The sequence below is a fragment of the Crocuta crocuta genome, unplaced genomic scaffold (genome assembly GCF_008692635.1).
Source record: "Crocuta crocuta isolate KB4526 unplaced genomic scaffold, BGI_CrCroc_1.0 scaffold11, whole genome shotgun sequence".
NCBI classification, from domain to species: Eukaryota; Metazoa; Chordata; class Mammalia; order Carnivora; family Hyaenidae; genus Crocuta; species Crocuta crocuta.
Window position 1 is genome coordinate 1,511,827 of NW_027528624.1, and position 24,670 is coordinate 1,536,496.

Here is a 24,670-nt window from a genome sequence, read left to right on the forward strand (position 1 = left end):
AGGTGTTTTATATGTATTCACACACTTAACCCACACAGAAGCCTGAGAGGTAAGCACTGTTAGTAGTTGCAATTTACAGAGGAGACTAAGTCAGTGGTAGGATAAATAACCTGTCCAAGGTAAGCAGGTGATAATGGCAGAGTCAGGATCTACACCCAAGCACTCAGGCTCCAAATCCTGGGTCTTTAACTGCCATATTAAATCTCTGCTTGGTCTTATAACATTTTTTGTCTGTCTTGCTAAACATATTAGGTACAGTTTACAGTTGGACATATGTGAATTCTCCAGTTGGGTAAGTTGAGATCAACTGTGTTCACTGAACATTTCCTCAAGACATAGGTAGTTTAAGAAATGCCATCTTTAATTGAGTTTAAGTGGGAAAAAATTCAGCTCAACTGCTAATGTTCAAATGTTGTAAGCTAGTCAAACAGAGGTCCGTGGTTCCTAGGAAATCCCACGACCACCATTTCTCAGGTCTAGGTTTTATTTCTAAACAAGGTGCCCAAGGTGCCCACTACTGCACATGAAGTAGCTTGTGCCCTAGACTTTTCTGCTTGAGCAGCAACCTCCCGTGAGGCTCCCACAGGCAGAGGAAAGAGAGCACCTTACCTGGGGTGGGTGTAGGCCATCTGCCGGAACTCATGGTTCCAGTCAGGTCTTCCATAGAACGTTTTCTGCTTTAACCCCGTGATCACATCAATATTTGCATCCCAATGTAAAGCTATGTGAACAGCCTAAAAGAAAAATTGTGCTATCAGGTGAAACTTACCAAAAAAAATGGAAATGTGCTACTAAAGATCAGGCAATTATGTTCATTTGCAGATTTAATACTCAAAAAACTTCTTCATGGGCTGGAAATGCTTATCGTTATTATCAGAAATCACTGCTTTTGCATTTTGGGATAGGCATCACATCTCATTTATCTTTGTGTTCTGCCTCGGGCACTACTGAAACACAGGGCCTTTGCCATGGTTGATGTGTAATAATGTGAGCCTGGAAAGATTTTTCTTTGCAAGGCTGAGGGCTGAGAGTGATACAGTAAATATGGGTAAAGGAAAGTAAACATTAAGGTACTTCCTTTTTTTCTTCCAAACTTCTGAAAAATTAATCTCTACCCCTGTCTTCTTTCACTTAATATTAAACCTCAGGGATTTGAGAAGGGCACTGCCAGATTAAAATGAATGGGAAATGTCTAGGAAGAAGCTAGATCTTACAATAAGATCCACCGACTGGGTTGAAACAGTTTGAAGTGTACTGTCCAGGTTCAATGCTTGGAGGATGCTGAGTCTGGCAGATGGACCACGATGGCCAAGCATAGCCATCCATGGTTGGAGCTCTGTGCCCAACTGTTTATCTTCAAATTAGACAGATGCACCCAACCATCAGGTAAGTAGTGGTTGATAATTAAGAGCCTGGGGCATAGCACTGTCTACTGATGATTTTTTTAAGTTGCTGAATCCTGGTAGCTACTTTCCTTCTTACCTTCTGGGATTTATGTCCTCCATGCTTATCCCTTAGACCCCCCTACAGCTCCTGAGTTCATGTAGTTCACTCTTTGGCACTCCATTTGCTCATATCCCCTGACTTGTTCTGCTCCTGACTAGTTTGGCTCACAAGTGCTAGGCTCAACTCTTACCCCAGGTTTCTGCTGCATACTTGGCCTCCCAGGCTGGTCTCATCAGGCCAGGAAAGCAGCCAGAGATAGGATGGGTGAGCAGAAAACAATGGAGGTGCCCCAATGGGCAAGTAGGTGATGGCCGACAATGGTAGAATCGCAGAAACCCGGGCTGCAGGAAGTTGCCGTTAGGCAAGCCTGACTCCAGGTGTCCAGATTCCTATTGGAATCGAGTTTGCGAATAGCGACTCCAGGAGAGGGAGCAATAATGAGAGGATGGTGGGATCCTCTTCTCGGGCAGGTTTATTAAGACGAAGAGTGAAGCATGAAGCATGAGAGAAGAGCTCAGGAATGAGAACTGAGGTGTAGTTGGGGATTGAGCTTTGAGAACTCAAAGAAGCCCTCTTATCAGAACTGGAACTCAAGGTCAGAGGGAGTGGTATCAGCCTCCAGATGAGAGTGCAGTATTGCATCCCCACGGCCCTCTTGCTTAACAGTAGGATTGACTGATGCCATGCAGTTAGTTGGTTTCAGCTGTGAGCAGGTAAAAAGGAGGCAGCCAATTTACCCTTGACCAAGTGCCAAATCTAGTGACCAACTCAGAGCTGACCTCCTTGGCTTCTCGGCCAACCACAGGGCTGAACATTGCTTCTCCTTGATTTTATATGCATTGTATAATCCTATTTCTTCTACTTCTCTCCGACTCTTCATTCAAGGATGAAATGTTACATTTTTTTTCCTAGGACATTATCCTGTCTCACAATAGAGCTGCCTTCCCAGCCCGTAGTCACTTTTGGGGCACTTCTCTCCAAAGAACTGTCATTTTCATGCTCCCGATTAGCCAACCCTATAAAGATGACTCCAAACTTTCTCTCCCATGACCTCATCTTCCTGCTTGGGTAGAGTCTTGGAACTTGAACTCTCCAAGAGTCTTGGAACTTGAACTCTCCAAGCATATTTTTATGCAGAATTTTTTCTGGCCCTCCAAATTGATCGCCTTGGCTAAAAATGAATTGTCAAATATTTTGTGACTTCAATTTACTTCCCCATACAATTGTTGAACGATTCCTATAAGCAGGAATGAGTGAGTGGCACAAAAAGAAATAGAGAAGGTCTATGCTTTGTGAGGAGCTAGTCATCAAAGGAAGAGCAAGCTCAAGTGTACAACTACAATGACATAAGTCAGACCACTGATCCTTTTTTTTTTTTTTTAACTAGAGACAGAAACAAAGGGCTCCGGAGAAGTAAACAAATTACCCTGCTGAAGCCCCCAGTAATTTTGACTAAGAAAACTGGGGATGACTATATAGGGAATGGAGCTTTAAAGAACCATGCGTTGCAGTAGGCAGTGGGGACGACAGAAGACATTAAGTGATTGTCAGGGAGCGGGAACAAAGAGGGAAGACCCGCAGGCATGCAAATACAAGCCATTGTTCCGGTGGCTCCTGTGCTGGAGGAGCCCAGAGAAGCATGGTGAGAACGGAATGGAACAAGTTCTTTGCCATCAGGTCAGGAAGGGCCTTAAAGCACCTGCTAAGAAGCTTGGGCATTATTTAATAGAAAGAAGGGCACTTTTCTACTTATGTTAGTGGTCCTGTCGAACTACCAATCAGTGATGTTCAAACATTTGGAATGATATTTGTTCCATATTTCTCAGCCCAACATTCAATTAATCTCCAAACCCTGTTGATTTGCCCTTCATAATACCTTTTCCATCTGTCCCTTCTGTTCTTGTCGTTCTGCCACTTTGAGGTTGCTGAATTCAGCTTAACAATTGGCTATTTCTAAAACAGCCTTTTGATTCCTCACTGACAGAATGCACCAATTATTTTTTCCTGGAATTTGAGCATCTAAAGAGTTTCAACATGTCACGACAAAAATTTAGGAACACGTCTATTTTAATTTACTTGTATTCAGAAAAAAGTGTATCTTACAGCACACTGTTAGAAGTGGCAGAGATAGGACCAGGCAGAGTTGTACTGTCACAAAATCAAACAGAGCCTCAGTCTCAAAACTCCCAAAAGACTGGAAATTTCTAGGTGGACACTCAGAATCCATTCACTTTAGAAGCAGAGGGCAAGCACTGTACTTGAAAGCAAAACACAAAGGCTGTGTCTGTATTTCATCAAGAGGATCATTAGTCAAAAATCCCATTTGAATAAGGAAAATGTTTGTTTGGAAAACATAATTAACACTATTTAGTTCATTAAGATGTTTTAAGCCTGGTTCCCAAGGAACCTGTCTTTCAAATTATCCCAGAGGAATAAATATCTAAGGCCTATTGCAAATAAGACCCTAAAAATTCATTTAGCTATTTATTTTCAGCTAAGTCTTACTGGACAAATTTCAGTGGTGTCCTGTACAGTCTGCATGCGTGTGTGTGTGTGTGTGTGTGTGTGAGAGAGAGAGAGACAGAGAGACAGAGAGACATTCAGAGAGAAGGAGGGAGACAGAAAGGGAGGGAGAGAAAGAGAAGGCACTCCCAACACCCACTCTCAGGAGCACATTCATTTGTAAATTTAGTGATTAATGCAAATCTTGGTTCAAACATACTTTCCTTAAAGTAAATATCAATCTGAGCAGCTACAGAAGTGTTGATTAGAACATAACATTTCATAAACCTAGCGATCTCTTCATTGTTAGCTTCCACATTTGAAGAGCTAAAAAAAAATAAAACTTAGTAGTTATCATTCAATATTATCAACACTGAAATACTGCCCTAGTGCAATATTTTGATATACATTATTTTTGGTAAGCTCCACCTTAATATTTCATTAATACAATATGCTTCCAAACACCTTCTACAACAGAAGATCATCTTGATCTTAGGTGAATAAACATGTGTGCACACAATTTCTAAGAATGCCTTAAGAAAAAGAAGTCTCTAGATAAATCATGTATTCCTACCGCTTATTTTCTGTAGACGTTCACATACTTTACAATACAAAATGTTGAATGTAAACACTTGGGGGTTTTTCCTATTTAACTCTGAATAGCTCAAAGCACAGAATTAGACCCAATCAGGAGCTGAACAAGACAATACAGCTAATCAATTATATTTGCTTGGTATCACTGAAATGACAAATGCAACTTTTAGTGACATAATTTTTCTTGGATTTCCATGCTTGGGTTTATCTTCCATTAACTAACCTCTTTTCTAATCGTCTTATCTATTCCTCAGCAAGTTAACTGTAGATGTTTTTTATTGCTATGACTTGAATAACCCTTCTAATCTGGTTTTATTTTATTCTTCTTTCCTATTTAAGAACATGCAAATAAGTCTTCCATGCTGCCAGATAACTATATAGCTCAATATTGACATTGTTTCTCTTCCCTTCGCTCTATTATTAGATGACTTACGTAATATTGATCATTTTAAGCATCTTATCAATACCTGATTTTCATCCCAGCTGGTAAGAAATATATGATAACTCAGAAAGTGAGCTTTCCCTCGCTCACTCATGAGTGTTTCCAGCGAGAGTAAGAGATCAGCAAACCATTCAAAAGCCCTCGGATCCCGGCAAATCCAGTAGAAATACACCTGTCAAGAGAGAAGACAAGAGCATGATCTGTCCCTCTTTTCATAATGTGCTGATAATCACAGACTACTTTATCTCCATTAAATCATTTGAGCTCAAATGGGCACTTCTGCAAAATGACATGCTTCTCTCTGCCAGGGAACAGTCACACTGTGATTTCTTTTGAAAAAATTCACATTGTGTTTGAAAAAGTCCAGAGTGAATTCAGAGTCAGGAGTCTGTGGGCTGTTGCCCGTTTCACTGGATGAGGATCAATTCACCACATTCCTGGCTGTGCTTCTTTTCAGTGAGGTTAATAATCATAACTAGCTGTGCCTTTCGTGGCTCCCCAAGGGGGATAAACCGTTAGACCAACCCCCTTCATCTTTACTTATGACCTAAGCTCGGGATTTGAACTCTCTTCTCCAGAGACCCCAAAGGCTTGTGCGCTAATCCACTTCACCATCATGACCTCCGGAGGGTGGAGATTATGGTAATTTGCTGAATGAAGCCCACAGGCCAGAAGTTTCCCCTCAGCCAGACATATCAGTGTCCAAGAAAGCTAGTGGCTGGCAGTAATGGTTGTGTGTCAACTACTATAATGAAATTATGTCTATGAACATTTTTTTTAACTCTGTGTTTAACAAATGGTGTGTGGCAAGAAGTAGTATGGATCTGCTGAAATAAAGGCTTAGTTTTTGTGCTTTGAGTTTTAGATAATCGTGCCTAGAAGAAACCACAGGAGATAGATCTGTTAATTCTCCTGATTTTTCTCACAGCCTATTCCTTGCTGCTCATGACTGTTTCTTGCATCCCCCACTACAGAGACATCCTTGTTATTTAACAAGATCTACCAGGGGGCTGGCCTTGACCTCCACCAGGAAACATCTCCTCTGCTAGGTGGTATTCTCTGCCTCCTGTCTCCACCAACCAGCCTGCAAGCTCACAATCATGATGAATCTTATAGACGAGATTTAATTAACAGATCAAGTTCCTGAAGAAAAAAAACATACCACAGTATGTATTTCAAGGTTAAACATCTTGCCTATTTCCCCCAGGTTTGTGCAGGAATTTCTAATATTAACAGTCAGGAAGAGCAAAAGCTAGTGAGGATAAGACGTTTTCTCTTAAGAATTAGAGCCGAATATTTGTTGGACAGCACTACTGCAGCTCAAATAATAATCTCTAAGTGCGTTAGCCCCCAAAGGAGTGACTGTTTCTTGGCAGTCGTAAATCTGAGCCATGGTTGCTTCTGGTGAGCACCCCAGGGACCCCCACAAGTACAGTGATTGTGTTTATCTACTCACTTGTTGACTCAACAAATGTATATTACATGCATACTCTATGTCAAGACTCTTCTTGGCTCTGGCACTTTAAGAGCAAACAAAAAAAGCAAAAATTTACCATTCTCCTAGGGTTTGCATTTAGATGGAGAAGAAAGAAGATAATAAGCACAACATAGAAAACATCAGAGGGTGATAAGTACTATGGAGAAACACAAGGCAGGCTGGAAAGGGCGGCAATACTAAGTCGAATGGTCAAGGGAAGGGGACATTTGAGCAAAGACGTACAGGAGGCAGGGAGAGCCGCGGTTAGGACAGGAGTCCTACTGATGGAGGAAACAAGGAGTGGGACCTCTGGGGAAGAGCCAGGGGGCTGGTGTGGCTGGATTGTGAAGGGGGGGCCAGTAAGAGATGAGGCCTGAGAGGAAGGCCAGGAAGCACAGATGTGGGGCTTGGTGCCATCTTGACTTTGCATGAGATGGGGAGGCACCGGGGAGTGTTGCACCAAGTCTGACGAAGAATCCCGAGGCAAGGGAGGCTGGTTTTGCATCCTAGGTTGCCGATGAGTACTGCTATCTTCTTTCCTTTCACTTCGTGTAGTGCCTAATCTAAATTATTCTTTGCGGGGCACCTGGGTGGCTCAGTCGGTTAAGCGTCCGCCTCTTTATTTTGGCTCAGGTCATGATCTCATGAACCTGAGATGTCTGGCTCTGCGCTCACAGTATGGAGCCTCCTTGGGATTCTCTCGCTCTCTGCCCCTCCCTGACTTGGGAGTGCACACTCCACTCTTAAAATAAATAAATAAACCTAAAAAACTCATTCTTTGAAAACCTTAGCCTTCCTTTTGACTTGCTTTGCTCTTGGTGGAAACAGAAAACCTATTGATTGGACTTAATACCATTCTTACTTATGCACCTCCCCTTCCTTCTTGTTCTCAGTAGGTTGTTTTACCCAGGAGCATTAATGGTGGCTTTCGGATTAGAACAAACACCATTGACTTATTTTCTATTATTTCCACTCCTTAAGGAACGTGCTTAGCATACATTCATGTAGGAAAAATACCCCGTTTACTTTTTTGAAAACTTGTCAATTTCAAATCCAGTCTCAATCATCCTTACTTGAAAAATGCCCACATCTTAGCTTCCTGCACATTCTGACCCTCATCCTTTCAAACAGAAATCATGCCTGTTCTTGCTTTCTTGTGGCTTGGCAGCGTGTCAGCGTTCTTAGGGCTTTCCAAGCCTTTTATACTTTTTACTTCCTTATAATGGCTTTGTGTGTTTTTCCCTCTGTAATTGACTTATAGGTGACACAGAGCAGCTTTGGTGCAAGAGGCAATGAAGGAAAGCTGAATAGGCTCAGAAGTGCTTCAGGCAGAAAAAGAAGAAAAGAGACTTTGAACGGAGAAAGAGGCTATTTACTTTGACTCCCTTTCATCCTTCTAACGGTGAGGGATACTCACTGTGAAGGGACAGGACAGTTCGACTTCAGCATTTCGTCCAGTAGGAAGGACCTGGTCACTGGTAGAACAAATATCCCAAACTACAGGCTACACCTGTGATCTTCCCCACACTCACCTCTCCTCAGTCTCCAAAAATACAAAATAAAAAACCCTGAAATCAGTTACCTGTTGAAAGCGTGGCATCCAGAATTCTGTAGCTGGTGTCAGGGGCCCCAAATACTTAAGGCTACTTTAAAAAGTTTTGTTAAGTAGAAAGTCATGTTCAGTAAAGAGATGAAAGTTCAGAACTTTCACAGTAACAAAGTTATTGCTTTTACAGGACTCATCCCACACATTTCTGGAGGTATAATAGATCCCTAGACGTTTTAGGAGACTGCTCCAGTAGCTCACAATGGGTTTAGAGTGCTCTGTGTGCACATGGCCTGTCACAAGACTTCATGTCACATCATTCCTGGCATGAACCACCACGCCAGATTCAGCCACCTCCACCTAAGCAGGCCTGGGTCTGAGCAACATGCGACACTGTATTCTCTTGCGAGTGCCACCCACAATCTGTGCAGCTGGGCTCCTCTTGGAATTCTGCAGAATTGCATGTGGACCAGGTCAAGGTGATCTGGGGCCAGAAGGAAATGGATCTGTGCTGCTTTTGGAGAAGCAATCTCAGAAAATGAAACAAGAACAGCTACCCGTTGCCTTTACTAGCAGGGTCCACAGGTGTTCCGTTAGAGGCTCCTGTCTCACCGCCTGGAGAGTGATCTCTGAACACAGGCAGAGGATACCTCCACAGACGCAATCTGTTTCTTCAGACCCTAAATCAATTTCCCGAGGCCAACAATTATTTATTTATTTCCTCTCCAGAGAAGGCGATTGTACCTGAAGACACGGTTTTATGATGTGGTGAGGCAGAGTAATTAGACATTGTGAGCTCGTGAGTCCTCTAACCTGTCCTACACTTCCGGCTTCACCAGCTCCAGGCTGGGTACCTGGAGGCAGGTTATTTAACACGAACCTAGATGACCACGTACGTAAAATAGCAGAAACCCCACCACCCTCTAGAACAACAGCCTACAAAATTATTGTGAGGATGAGAGAGAGGGTCTGTGGTCACGGAAGCATCGGCACAATGTGGGACACACGCATTAGGTGCTCAGAGCTGTGGTTTGTGATCTCTGCTCTCTTCCCTGTTGTTTGGAGGAGCTTCCAGAATGTATACCACAAATCTATATTGGAGAGAGCAAAGGGAGTCGTTTGCCTTACTTGGGGGTCTGTGTTTCCATTGGTCACTTGTGAATTAGAGGTGGTGATCACTGAGAAGAAGTGAAACCAAGCTTTATCTCCAACACCAGTCTCTGAACATCAACATCGATCAAAGGATGCTGTCCTAAACGAGGAACCTCTTTACCAGCCAAGTGCACTCCAGGCTCTGTGTGTACTAAACCCACTGGAGGCATTTAAAGAGTGCCATGGTTGACCTTGACCTTGACCAAGGCCTCCACCCAGGAGAAGGCCAGTGGAGTTACACTGTGATCTTCCTCCTTCTGGACAGCGCCCTCTGTTCTCCACTATCATGAACTGAATGTTTATGTTGTCTCCAAATGTATAGGTTGAAACCCAATGTGATGGTGTTGGGAGGTGGGGCCTTTATGACCAGGAGAGTGATGGGATTAGTGTCCTTCGGAGAAGAGGAAGAGACCAGAGCTCTCTCTATGTGTCATGTGAGGACACAGCCAGAAGGTGGCCATCTGGAAACCAGAGAGGTCTCATCAGAACCCAATCATGTGGGCTCCCTGATCTCAGACTTTGAGCCTCAAGAACTGTGAAAAAAAATAAACATGTGTTCTTTAAGACACCCAGTGCATGGTTTTTCTGTTATAGCAGCCTGAACTAAATGCTATATGCTAAGACAGCCATGCAGTACAAAATACAGAACTGATAGAAACTCCAAACAAGTAGGGTGACGGAGACTTTCTACTGAGGGAATCATGACCATTTTCCAAAAAATGAATTTTTCGCTCTAAAAAGATAAAGATCGTGGCTGATTTGAAAACATAAATAAATGATTCTTATCCTCAATAAAGGATAGCTATTATTGTCCTGGCTTCTATTTTGTTGATGTTGTGAAAGTCCTCTGGATGAATATAATTGCAAACAAATTTTGAAGCAATATTTTTTCTTATTGAGAAACTTCCTTACTGTGGCTTCCATGTTCCGTTTTACGGAAATATAATTATAGAATAATTTTTCTGATTAACCATTATAAGACTGAGGCCAGTCTTTGTCATTCACTTTTAGCCTCCCAGACTTTTTCTTTAAAAGATCTTTAACGTTAATTATTTCATGGCTATACTACTGCTTTGCCCTGTGAGGACTGACCTTGTTTGTGCCTCTGTTTGTTCTCATTAATAAGACTTGTTGGACAGCCAAAATGTTCATTAATAATAAAATCATCATATACACTGTGAGATATCCATACTTTGGGATGCTCCAAAGGCACTAAATAAAATGAAAGCCAATCAGTAGGTATTGACATTGAAGGTGCTCGAAGCCATGTTATATAAAAGGAAACAAGAAAAAAACACAGTGCACATCTCTGTCTCTCCCTACCCACATCTCTGTTTATGTATGAATAAAATAACACCCTGATATGTATATGGGTGAGTTTGTGCATGTAGATGCAGGGAGAAGCAAGGGAACGACCCGACACACACCCTTGTTGATGGTGAATCCCTGAGAACAAAATGGTGGTGGTGGTACTTTGGGGACAAAGGCCAATGAAGGGAGATTTTTGACTGAGTATCTTATTTGAATCTTTTACAAGGACATTATAGTCTTGCATGGCTTGTGTGGTTAATAAACCAAAATATTAAAACTATTAATACTAGTCACCTCCCCACAGGGCAAAGGTGAGTCCTGATGAAGAACTGAAGTCTTTTGAGGCTGTCTAGTGAAAGATGGGGGACACAGGTGTCTTCTGGAGAGGTAAACGTGGCCTCTATGGCCCAGTTCAATTTATTACAGCACTGTCAGTGGTTAGCAGAGATGATCAATTCCAGGAGTAGCCAGAGCTTCAGCGTGAGGAAAAGGGAAAGCAAATAATTTCTCAAACTAAACAGATTAAATTAAGTGCATTTTTCATTCATTAGAAAAGAGAGTGGGCCCTCCTTTGTTTTATTAATATATTTAAGTAGAGTATGGATTTTTGCCTTTCTTGGCTGCCTTGCCTTGTTCCCACTGGCCCATGCTGTCTTTTTATTTGAATTATCTGTTTATTATATTAGGTTAAGAACCCAAGGCCATCTTGCATGGGACACACTATAAATACCCATTATCATGGTTATGTATTATTGAGGCGATGAAGGAAGACAATTTATAAAGAAATGAGATTATCTCAGGTTTTTTTGTAATCTATCTTATTATAGTCTGACCATTACATATGCAGTTAAGAAAATGAACCAAATCTTCCAGTTGGCCGTTCTTTTAGCCCTGTCTACACAGCTGTGACATTAGGGGAACTAAAATGTATAAGCCAATATATTTATGCCTGCAATCCCCCCTCCCCATTTGTACACACCTATTTCATTCATCATTTTGACAGTTTGCACAAGCAAACTGTCCTAATTTTTTTCAAAAGCTCTCTTCACAAATTGAGTGTGATGTGGAATTAATCATCCCGTTAGGCAGGCGCTGGAGGACATTCATTGCGATGGGGTATTTACACCCCCAACACTCAGCTTCCTTCGACTTGTTTCAGGGGGTCGTCAACCACCCACACCTCCTTCCCTCATCCCGAAGGTGTGTTCTGTGCTCATCTGCCTTCAGCGACGGTGTTGAAAACACACCTTTCACTTATTACAGCCTTTCCCCGTTTCTTTTCCCCTGGTGAGCCATCATTCTACTTACCGTTACTTTGCTTTCTTGGGAAATTTCCTCCTAACCACTTCTCCCCCTCCTCCCCACCATCTTTAAAAATAAAAGATAGTTAGAAAGAAAATTTAAAACACCAGCTTCAAATAGAAAATGCTACACACGATCCTAAAAAAAGCAGCTGGCATCCCATTGGCTATTCTCCTGCATTTAACTTAGAAGTGTTCTAGAATAATGTGGCAGAGGAGAAGGGTAAAGAGAGAACAGTTCACAATGGTAACAACCAACAAAACTTTTGGTTTTGTTATTGTAGACTTGCAACATCAGGCTTGTATGTAAAAATATATGCTTTTATGCCAACCGGTCTTTTATACAGGGAGGATGAAATCCCACCTAGTTCAGTCAACCATCTAGGCTTAAAATTCTAGCTCAGAACCCCATGCTGCATTTTTCCCTTTCCTTATTACAGAAGAGAACAATCTGAAAACTATAGGCCAGATCTATAATTGCGAAGACGCTGTTAGATAAATATGTACCGCTGTGCTCTCCTGCACTTAAAAATTACATAGATGTTGACAGTTTCATGGAAAGAGTATTTATATCTCAAAAGAATGTAGGCAGACCTGACAAATATTAGTTACATAAGCCTAATGATAGCCATACTCAAACCAACACATGGCTTTAAAACAGAAAAACTTCAGGGTGCCTGGGTGGCTCAATTGGTTAAGCGTCGGCTCAGGTCATGATCTCGCGGTTTGTGGGTTTGAGCCCTGCATCGGGCTCTGTGCTGACAGCCAGCTCAGAGCCTGGAGCCTGCTTCAGATTCTGTGTGTGTTTCTCTCTCTGACCCTCCCCTTCTCATGCTCGCTCGCTCTCTCTCTCTCAGAAATAAATAAAACATTAAAAAAAAACCCCAAAAACTTCTTAAACTTCTTTTCCTACTTGTAGATTCTAACAAGGTGGATCGTAAGCATAATTTTCAGCCTAAACATTCAATAGCTTGAAATCTCACTTCTTGCATAAAAGAGCCTTGATGTGGAAATTAGAAACATAGGGTCCAACCCTGACTCTGTGGTTAACCAGCTGGGTGACTTCAGAGGAATCATTTTCCAGTCTCAGTACTGATACTGACTTTCACAGTCATATGCAAAGCTGGGAAGTTAAGACCTCTCAAATTATTTTGTGATCTTATGCTTTTAGCTGTCTTCTCCCATACGCCAGTATTCTGACCTTTATTTTTTAGTGGGCTATTGCCCCAATATTGCCCCCAGTTTCTGTAAGTTATAAAAACATTTTTAAATTTCCAATCCTTTGGTTTCTGTTCTTTTGCTTTTTTTTTTTTTTTTTTTTTTTTTTTTTTTTTTTTTNTTACAGTTTTCTGGTAACTGCTTAACTCTCCCACTGAACAGCCTTGAGAAGCCCCATAAACAGAGCCCAGAAATAACAATGAAATAGTGATGAAAGAGGTGACATTAGGATTTTGTGGGTTCCTATATGAGCTTTAAGATTTTGTGGGTTCTTATAAGAATTTTTCCTATTTGTAGTAAAATAATTGGAACATATTATTTGGATTATAACATTACTGAACAGATAGCCTTTTTGGTTAAATAAAAATGAATTAATCTTAGTAATCTAGAATTTTATCAAAAACTGCATAGAAACCATTTGTTCATTCGTTTTGGCATGGAGACATTTATTCACTGATTTATTAAAAAGTTATAGTAGGTGTGTGTGTGTATGTGTGTGTGTGTGTGTCTATATCTCATTATGTGTATCTAAAGAAGCCACATGCAAGGAGCTCAGAATTAGTTAAGGGAAATGAGATCCTTTGTGAACATGACATAAAAGTATAAGGCTAACAAATATTGAGAGAAGGGTGAGGTGTTATTGAGTCTGGTGTGAGGAAAGTGAGAGGCTTGTCATGTTGGTATCCAAGGGCCTGGCACATAGTAGGTGCTGAATAGATATTCATTGAGTAAATAAGTGACTGAAAGTCAGACCCACAATCCATTGCCATTTCCATGTGAAATATAACGTGACCTTTAGTGTTGTGAAAACCATGAAGGAAGAAGCAGCCTGTATGGATGAGTTTTACTCCATAGACCGCAAGAGGAAAGAGAAAGCTTAGGAGGATTGAGAAATCACCACAAAACACAACAAAGCAGTGCTGTGAGGTCCAAATAAATAGAACAGTAGCTGTTTTACTTGTTTTCTTCCATAGACTGAATGTCTATGTCCCCTAAAATTCATATTTTGAAACCTAATCACCAAAGACGATCATATTGGAAAGTTGGGTATTTGGGAGGTGATTTGTTCATACAGGAGGAACCCTCAGGAGTGGGAGCAGTGCCCTCATAAAAAAGACTCCAGACTTCTAGACTTCTGTATCTATTTTGTCTTCATTGAGTTGAAAACTGCAAGACAACAAATTTGACTCTTGCTGATTCAAAAACAAGAAAAGACTGCAAAAAGCCCTGTCACTCCCTTCTGCTGTGGAAGTTATAGGCTAGAAGACTGCCATCTATAAACCAGAAAGCAGACTCTCATCAGACACCAAGTCAGCCAGTCCATTGACCTTGGACTTCCCAGCAGCCGGAACTATGAGAAATACGTTTCTGTTGGTATCATGGGATAGAAGCCCCAAATGACTAAGACACTATTGAACTAATTTTGGTAGAGAAGAGAGATGATGGGCTTTAGCACAAGAAGTGTCTGGATTTGGTCTCTCCTACTATTTACTGGCTCTCTGTGCTTTGGGTTCCTCAGTAGTAAATTGAAGATGTTACTTGTCTGAAAGAGCAATTATGACAATTTGATAATATGACTCTATCATTCCTATTATCATTGTGATCAGCTTCAATTTTCTCATCTGTAAATGGGAATAAAAATGGTAAGTATGGGTAAAATGCCCTAACTTCCTATCTGCCAGGTAGTCAAGGCTTGAAGAGTGTAAGCTATTAGCAGTAGCAGCAGTATTAGTAATCTATCCACATCTTTGCCAGTGATAATGAACTTTTATATCAGTTAATACACATTTACATTACATTCTTTACACATTACATTATTTATTTGTTTTATTTGGTATTAAAACTCCATGTTGGATATGGACTCATATTTCTCCATTGTGCAGATCAGGAAACCTGGTCAGAGAATCCCTGTCTGCGTATAACACAAGGGTGGCAGTCATATCAACCATATGTTGGTTATGTCGTGGAAAGAGCCAGATGGATCTAATTTGAATCCTGATTCTGCCTTTTATTACCCATGTATTTTTAGGGAAGACACTTTGGTTTCTCTAACCTTCCTTTTCTGGGAAAAAGGCTTAGTATTACCTACTTTATAAGGTTGTTGGGAAGGTTATAACAATCAAATGGGAAAAATATATGTCAAGCACCTGTCATTGGAAACTCATGAAATGGTAGCTAATTTTATTCTTATTTCTTAGCTGGGAAAGCCCCAGCTGTAGAGATCTTCTAGTCCGTACTGCCGCGGTGCTTCAGAGAAGGCTATTCCTTAATAAATATTAGGTGGAGAAACTTTCCACGGCTAATGAAGCTTGACAAAAGTGGGTGAAACAAAACTGAACGAGGTCCTTCTCTATAGAACTTATTTAATAGGGTAAGAGATGATGTGAATCTTCTAGAGTGAGATTTGTAGTACTTTAAGTTCTTTTGACCACAGAGTTCTCTTTTGTGGGCCATATCATAGGACTGATGCTCATATCTAAGTATGTTAGACAGATAGGCTAATCTAATTAAGCAAATCCCTTTGACAGTTGGGGAAAGTGCAGCCACAGTGGGAACCAGAGAAGAAGCGGCAGCATCAGGACCAGAACCAGGCTCGCCTAACATCCTGAGTCCTCCTGAATTGACACCACTCGGCGTCAACATGGCTCCCTTTTTCCTGCCGCTCTGGTGTCTGCTGCTGGTCCTCAGATGGTTAAAGTATGGACAGTCTCTGGGTAGGACAAAGGAAGGAAGGTAACCATGGAAGGATCTGGTCAGAGAACACACGAAAAATGACAGAAGAGATTCTGAGCCTGACAATACCAAGTAGGCAGGCCAATGAATTCCAACAGTGGCATTCTCGTTAAGACTATGAGTCCACAGAAGGAAGATGTTGAATTGCACCCTGTAACCATAGCATCAAGCTAAAGAGACTACGGGACAGGCTGCCTGTTCATATCACGAACTGTAGCCCAGTCACAAAGCCATTTGCAGCCTGTCCATATTTTACTGACATGAGCAATTACATGTCCTGTAACGGCAATGAAGCAATAAAATTTATGTCTTGTCATCTTTAACAAGATTAGACATAACCCTTCTCATAAATGTAATACTGAATGGAGATTTTTAAGAACATAAGTATAGTTAAGGATCCTTGAATTTATCCCTCATAGTTAATTAAAATCCTCCCCAAGAATTGGCAGATGATAGATAGAAAGATGTGGAACCTTTTAATCCACGTTAAGTGTGAACTAATGATTTTTTTTTCGCATACCTTGCTCAGCTTCAGCTGGGTGTGTGACTCACATTTGTACCATACAGATTTCAGGAGGGAGGCGAAGGGTGTGACCCCTATTCCTGCAGCGATGCACACGCTCACCGGGTAGTGGAACACGTCCGTCAGTGCGGTTCCAAACGGCCCGTCCACCGCCAGCCTGCAATCACAAAGTGTGGCCTTTGTGACGTTCAAACGCTCCGCTCTTGAAAACAAAGCCATCCTCAACCACTGCTCTTTGCAGGATGTGTTTGTAACTGGGTGCAGGGTCTTGGCTCTGAGTTTGAAAATGCCCTGTCTGGAGAGCCTGGACTTAGCATGAGGAACTGGGGATCTAGACTCACGGGGGGGGATGACCGGATAGGCCAGCCCAGGTGCATCCATGGTGGGACAAAGCGTGACTTTTCTGGCTTGAGCCCACACCCCTTCCACATGGCCAGCTCCTCTTATAGTTCCTAGAGCTTGTTTCGGCTCCAGGTATTATGAAACCTCTCCTCTCCTCTCCCCTTCCTTCCCCTCCCCTCCCCTTCCTCTTCCTTCCCTTCCCCTCCCCTCCTCTCCTCTCCTCTGCCTTTCTTTCCCCTCCCCTCCTCTCCTCTTCTTTCTTATACAATCAAAGGAATAAAGCAGAAGGAGGTTTAGAAGGCTTATCTGTCTTTTTGCTAACATGCTTCTCCTCTAATTTTACTTATTCAGTCCCACATCTTAGTACGTTCATATCATTTTCATCTAACAGAAACCATTCACTTGGAATAAATATAATTTTGAGATCATTTGTCAGGTATGTGGAATTTCTAAAATTTGTTGTTTCAGATTACGTGAGCTCAGAACCTGTGATAATCAGGCCAGGAATGGTACAGATGTTTTGTCTTTGCTTAGCAATTTTTTCCTTGTAAGGATGAAGCATATATTATGGAATAAATATGATCATCTGTAACATGGTCTGGAAGAGACTGGCCCTCGGATTCGACTCCATTTCTCAACACCAGTTCTCCACACTGGCTTTTCTTTCATTTCCTAAAATACACAGTACCCCCTTCTGCCACAGGGCCTTTGCATGTGTTAATCCAAGCAATCACTAGGAATACTTGGTCTTGGTTCATAGTTATCCTTTTGTTAGGTCTTATCTGGATCATCATTTCCCTGGGGAAGCTTTGTGGATCCTTTGGATTTAGGCTAAATCCCCTCTTATATGCTTCATAGCCCCATGTACCCCCCCCTCTGGAGTACGCATCACAGTTGTAATTTTACAGTTTTTTGGGTGTGTGCGCATGACTTGGTTTGCATCTGTCCTGATCACTAGACAACACGTTCTCCGGAGAGAGGGGCCGGGTCCGTCTTCACTCCCCACATGCCCTCTGCAATGGAGCTGTCTGGTAACAATTTGTTGAATAAATTGTAAAGGGGACGTTGAAAATATTTCAGTCAGCAGAATGTATTAAATAACCTCAACTATTCCAAAAGCACACATTTACATATGAACAAAGATATGCTAATTAAAAGGCTTCTAAGTTATTCATAACCATTCCCTAAGGGGTGTCTGTTGAAGGTACCTGAGGTTGGCCCATTTGGGCTTACTTTGTGTTCATGAAAGTTCAATTGGGTTTTATTTTTAAATATTCCATATGCCAGACCTCCTAATAATTCAAATTAACTCTCTTCAAGTTAATCTTAATTAATAAGGCTTTATTACATATTGATATATGGAAATGGAAGAATAAAAATAAAAGGTCATTAACCAGAAAGGGTTAGTATCTCAGCCCACTGTAGATTATTTTATAAATAATTAGATAAGGGGAATTGAGAGAGAAAAAATGAAACTGTCCAAGGATTAAAATATCTTACGGTTAATTGTTTTTATAATTAGTTGTATTGGGGATTTATTTGACACTGATTTGAAAAGATAACAATTAAACCCAAAGGAGAATTGTGTCATATAATCCACAGAAATATACAATAAATAAATTTCCGCATAATTATGAATTGTGAATCTAAGCTGGAAAAGGCAGGAGGAAATACTGAGTCCGACTTTCCTGAAACTATAGCGCTCCTTCCTTCCACGACCCGACAGTGGATCGCATTCTTCTGTTAACTTGCCCAGACACCATGTTCCACGCAGGGACAGTTCAATGCAGTAGGTTGGTTTTCTCACATCTCACCGAAGTCTGACTTCTGACAGCTTCCCCCACTTGCCTTCCCGAGGAACACGCACCAGCTCTCTTCCCTTTCTCGTCTCAGGTCTTTAAATGGGCGATTGTAGCTATCGTGACACCTTGATTGTTCTTTTTTGGACAAAAATGTCTCCCTTTCTGGAGACCTTTTGCAATCCTGAATTGACTCTTTTTGCCCAAATTCTTGTATCGAATTCACTTAGCTACTTCCTCTTCAATTTGGATCCAGAGTTTAAGGATGCCGCTTAGGAAAGGATGACTGTTTCTGACATCCACACCGCACATTCCTTGTTGCTTATAGTCAGGGGCACACCCGTCCACTTCATCAATTCCACCCTCCACTCTGCACCCGCGGCCTTTGCTCATATACACGACCTCCCCATCATCATTGCCGTTCCGGACATCTCTGGGGTAGGTGACCTTTCACAGTTTGCTAATCATAATAGCCAGGCTTTTTTTTTTTTTTTTTTACACTATGCATTATGTTCAGGGCTTTTTAAAGACTGTCATATTTAAACCTAAACAAATTCTTAGGTACTACTATTATCATCTTTATTTTACAGATGGGGAAACTGAGGCACACAGTGACATACATTCTCTGAGATGACATGCAAAACTGGGCTTTGAATCGAGGCTGTCAAACACTGGAATCCTGGGCTCTAGGAAGCAGGGTAAATCTCTAGCATCAACTCTGAGAAATTCCTCCGTTTTACCTCAAAAGGCAAAGTGTTTTAAAATAGCTCACATTCTCTTCCTTTTTCCTGGGCTCAGAATAAAGACGTTTCCCAGCTTTTTGTACAGGTTTGCTTCTCGCCTTGGCCTCACAGATTGCTGGGGCTGATTCAAATTCTTTCTGGGGACACCTGGGTGGCTTAGTCGATTAAGTGTACTGATCAGGTTGTGATCTCTTGGTTCGTGGGTTCAGGCCCCAAGTCAGGCTCTGTGCTGACAGTGCAGAGTCTGCTTGGGATTTTCTCTCTTTCCTTCTCTCTCTCTACCCTTGCCCCACTTGCATTTTTAGTCTGTTTCTCTCTCTCTTTCAAAATAAATAAATAAACTTACAAAAATCCTTTCTGGGTCCAAAGCAGTGAACAATTATAGTGCTCCCTCCAACATGTTTGATTCAATTCAAAATCAAACTAACATTAAGAGATAAAACTATCCAAGGAAGTCCAGTAAAATTTTGATTCTTCATATGTTGAAGAGTTAAACAAATATGCCTCCACATGTATAGAGGCAGAGGGCAATGAGCTTAACAAATGAAGGAAAACTGCACTGTTTCCAACAACTCATTTTTAGTCATTCAATAAATATTTACTGAGTATCAACTAAGGGTTAGGGCCCATTTTAGACACTGAACACAACAACGTGAGCCGAATGGATAATGTCCCTTTTCTTGTGGAACTTCCATTCTAGTGTGGGAAGATATCTGGGAAACAGATCAACAAGCAGACATTCAGTGTGTCAGGTGGTGATGAGTACGCTGCAGAAGAATGAAGTGGGGCACAGGACAAAGTGGTTACTCAGAGTCAGTTAGGGGTTGTTGCTTCAGACAGGGCAGGAAGGAAACGCCTCACTAGGAGACCTCTGAGCAAACGCTTGTGGGAAGTAAGGGAACAGCCAAGCAGAGATCTGGGGAGGCATGCTCAGGATGGAGGGGACAGAAGTGGTAAAGGTGATTAGAAGAGAAAAACAAGAAGGAAGGCTGGAAGAACGGCGGAGTTCAAGGGGGGGCTGAAACTCAGGGGGTGGGGCAGAGAAGCCCAGGGAGGCTTTGGGGTGGGGGAGAGGACGTATCGTGTTGGGCCTTGAGCTGACGGCGCACTCCACAGATAGAAGGCATATTGACTACTGAGAAACATGTACTGAGTTCTTGTTGGGGTATTGGCTGAAATGCCAGCTGGTTTGCAGAAGGGAAGGCTGGTTAATAGACCAGGTAAGTGTATACACTAACAGCGAGACCAGGCTAGAAACAGGATGAAAGTGGTGATCTGGGCAACGCCAAAAGGAGGGAAGGGATGTGTACGTGTCTAATTTTACTTCCAATTTTAACCATTTGCACTGCATTCTGAATCTTAGAATTCTGCGACATGGCTTCCTTTCCTTTTTTTTTTTTTTTTAANTCAGCACAGAGCCCATAGTGGGGCTTGAACCCATGAACCGCAAGATCATGACCTAAGCGAAAGTTGGATGCTTAACTGACTAAGCCACCCAGGGGCCCCTCCTTTCCATGATTAAAAGGAGAAGGTCTTAAATGGAGTAGTAGTTAGGTATTGTCAGCTGACTTGGGGCTCTGGTCTCAATAGATGTTGCTTATACAGTAAAACCTTGGGTTGCAGGTAACTCGTTCTGCGAGTATTCCACAAGACACCCAAACATGTCGAATAAATTTGGACTCAATAAAGGAGTGATGTCTTGCAATACGAGTAGTATGTGAGGCCGAATGTCACATGACCACAACTGAGCCAATGACTCTTCTCTCCCCCCTCCTTCTCTATGGGATTTTGGGTGATCGTCTCCCATGCCCGGATGCTCTGTCTCAGGCCCTGGTGTTTGGCAGACATCAGTGATTTTTCAGAATAATGGAAGGTGCCCACAACTGGCACTAGTGTATTTTTTTGTCACTTCAAAGCACCTATGGACAGTCCTTTGTTTTTCCAGACAAGAGTAAGCTTAGGAATGCTTTACTTCATTCTAGGTCATTGGATAAGTTCCTTGGTAAAGTTGCGTGAAAAGAAAAAGATTCCTTTGAGCCAATAGATAGCAGTGATTCCGTTAGTGATAGTGAAAGTCGTCCTACACAATCACCTTCCTCTCTCTCGTCTCCCTCACACCAGCCTCGAAGGTTTTCAAAGGTTGGTGCAGATTAATCTGTTCATAATTTTAAATATTTTGTACTTTCTTTATTATCTTATATGATATTACATCATTGGGATCATTTTTATATGAATATTTTTGGGTCGTGGAACAAAACATCTGAGTTTCCATTATTTCTTATAGGGAAATTCGCTTTGGTATACAAGTGCTTTGGATTATAAGCATGTTTCTGGAAAGAATTATGCTCACAGACCAAGGTTTTACTGTACTTGGTTTGTTATCATACCACTCTTTAGTTCCAACGTTTGAAATGAAGCCATGTGAGTCTTCCTACCTACTGAACATGACCAAGCACAGTTCTACATAGTTAAAGTTCAGTGTCCTATGGGAAGGGGGAAAGAGGGACAAGAAGCTGAATAGATTCTGAGCCTTACATTTATTCTAGTGCCTAGTTTGCCTCCTGTAAATATTTGTTAAAGTAAATGAGCTAAGGCATCCATATTGGGTCTAGGTATTCATGAATTCTTCATTAAATATTTACTCTGTACCCAATACATGTCAGACACTGTTCCGGCCACTGGACGTATAGAGGAGGTCAAACAATGCCTTGCCCTCAGGAAGTTCCATTCTAAGTGTATCCTGACAGTGTTCACCACCTAGTTTCTTAGGGCACTGGCCACTGCTTGGTAGTTCCTGATACCCTCCAAGGATGGCGGAGGAAGGAATCTCTGTTTGTTTTTTTAATTTTTAAAATTTCTACAATGTTTAGTTATTTTTGAGAGAGAGACAGAGACAGAGTGTGAGCAGGGCAGGGGCAGAGAGAGAGGGAGACACAGAATCTGAAGCAGGCTCCAGGCTCCAAACTGTTAGCACAGAGCCGGATGTGGGGCTCAAACACACGAGCCAGGAAATCATGACCTGAGCTGAAGTTGGACACTTAACCTACTGAGCTACACAGGTGCCCCGAGAAGAAGGAGTCTCTTGATGGTTCTTTTGAAATATCAGATCCTTTCAAACTGTCTTTCTCAACATTTTGTGTGTGTGTCCCTCTTTCTTGGGGACCTAAACAACAGGTTTTGCCTGCTTATTGGGTAATCCTGCTGTAAGAGTGGGAATAGACTTTAAGCCATTGTTTGCTAACAGAGGCCAAGACCTGGTAATTTTCTCTGGGACTTCGGTCTGGTGCCCAGGCAAGTCTGAATAGGCTGTCATTGTGGGTTGAGTTGTGTCTCTCCGCTGATATGTTGAGGTTCTAACCTCGGTGCCTTAGAACGTGACCTTATTTGGAAATAGGGCTGTCACAGATGTAATTAATCAAGTTAAGATGAGGTCATACAGGAGGAGGGTGGGCCCTTAGTCCAATATGACTCGGATTTATAAGAGGCCGCAGAGACACAGACACAGGGAAGAACGCCCTGTGGAGACAAAGGCAGAGACCGAATTGCTGTAGTTGCAAACCAAGGAACACCATGGATTTCTGGCAAGCCCACGGAGCCCAGGAGGAGGCAAGGAAGGATTCTTCCCTAGGGGTTTCAGATGCAGCCCTGGGGCTCCCAGAACTGGGAGAAAAGACATTTCTGTTGCTTTAGGCCAACTAGTTTGTGTTCCTTTGTTACCACAACCCTAAAAAATGAATACAGAAGCCATGAGCATTCTTCACCCTTCTCAGACCGACCCTCTGCACATCCTCCTCCAGCACAATTAAACCCTCTGCGTCCATGTTGATGTTGATTCCATTGGACCCCCAAGAGTTCTAGAGAATGGAGGTGGCGCCTTGCCATCTCCGTGTTTCTGGCATACAGTGGAGGTTAATTAATACTTGTATACACACAAGCAAGACTGGCTGAATGAAGAGGCACAACTAACTTTCTTGACTCTCAGATCATTTTGTCATTCTGTGAGCTTCCATCCATCACTGTTTAGCTCTTTATTCAGTGGAGGGGGCCCGCTGGATTCATCCTGACCATAAAGTGTCCTCCTTATGAAGACCAAAACGACAAATATAATTTAAAGACCTCAGAAGGGAAGAGCAAAAAAGTTCACGGGGCTTTCTTACTCTTGACAGACTGCATATAATTATTAGCCAAGGGCTGTTTTGTAGCCGAGGAAGCAAAATGCTCCTTCTTCCTGGATTGCTGCCTGCCTTTGTTGAACATTTGTTTGTTGTTGTTGGTTTTTTTTTAAAGAAATGTACTTGCCTCTACTGGAAATCTACTAAATTATACGTTTTATATAGGTTCTCAAAGTTAAAAAGTGGATTAAAATTTGCCATCTAGAATAAAGGTATTGCTGGATTTGGTAAGCACGTCGATGCACTAAAATGCCTTATTTGTTCTACGGTTCTAACTTGTATGTAAAAAAGAAATGGGCTCTGACCTTGGCAGGCTCCAGGGCTCCTTCAAGGCCTGTTCCCCTGCCCCAAAGGCCTTACATAGAGCTTCCGTCCAGTCCCCTGCTTCGCGGATATGCACACTGAAGAAGTCCTCCTGAGGGGCGGACGTGAGGGTGAAGGGGTGCCATTCCAGCCAGGATATGGACGGGCACTGTATCAAGACGTATTGCCCTGGCGCCATTTTAAAGTTACGCTTTTTCATGTGAAGTTCCAGAACTCCACATGGGTGGCTCACCACCTAAATCAGAGCAGAGGGATCATTTGGTTTTTTTCCTCAGGTTAAAGAAGAAGAGACTGGCTTTTTGTTCCATCAGAGGTTTTTACATTTTATTTATTTATTTAAAAAAATTCTTAACGTTTATTTATTTTTGAGAGACAGAAAGTGCCAGAGCACGAGTGGGGGAGGGACAGAGAGAGGGGGAGACACAGAATCCAAAGCAGGCTCTGGGCTCTGAGATGTCAGCACAGAGCCCAGCTCAGGACTTGAACTCACGGACCACAAGATCATGACCTGAGCCGAAGCCGGACATTCAACCAACTGAGCCACCCAGACGCCCTGGTTTTTAAATCTTAAAATCAGCTTTTTGGAGGCATTTTAGTATTTTCCATTAACTTCCAAGGATCTTGGTCATCCTTTTCATATCTGGCTCAGCAACTCTAGCAAGCATGAAGTCTGTCTCCCTTGGATCACTGTTTGAAAAGTGGGTAGCTGCACCCAGGTGCCATGTGGTGCCTGGCATGTGACTTTAGGTCTCAAATGGCTAAGCTTTCGGCAGCACAGTTGACCAGGACCAAGAGAATAGAAGCTAGCATGTCAGCCATTGCACTTAATTATGCTTAGAGTTATTAAAATACTTACAGAAGTATCTCCATGTTTTTAAAATGTAGACCCAAGTTTCTTATTGTTTTCAACAATCTGTATCTTTTCTCAATCTCTGGTTGATTAACTCTGTGATTTTTTTATTTTTCTAAAAGAATTTTTTTAAGTTTATTTATTTTTGAGACAGAGAGAAAGAGAGCACAAGTTGGGGAGGGGCAGAGAGAGAGG

At 42.0% G+C, this 24,670-nt stretch overlaps 1 protein-coding gene across 1 annotated transcript in view; it reads right to left on the reverse strand.

The window, feature by feature from the left end:
• Positions 1-24,670, reverse strand: part of NOX3 (NADPH oxidase 3) — a 59,920-nt gene that overhangs the window by 9,434 nt on the left and 25,816 nt on the right. The window contains exons 9-12 of the mRNA XM_077755049.1: positions 23,607-23,860; positions 16,243-16,402; positions 5,010-5,156; positions 610-734 (exon numbers count right to left, since the gene is read on the reverse strand). Of these exons, the coding sequence (XP_077611175.1) occupies positions 610-734; positions 5,010-5,156; positions 16,243-16,402; positions 23,607-23,860 (686 nt within the window). The remainder of the gene's footprint in view (positions 1-609; positions 735-5,009; positions 5,157-16,242; positions 16,403-23,606; positions 23,861-24,670) is intronic.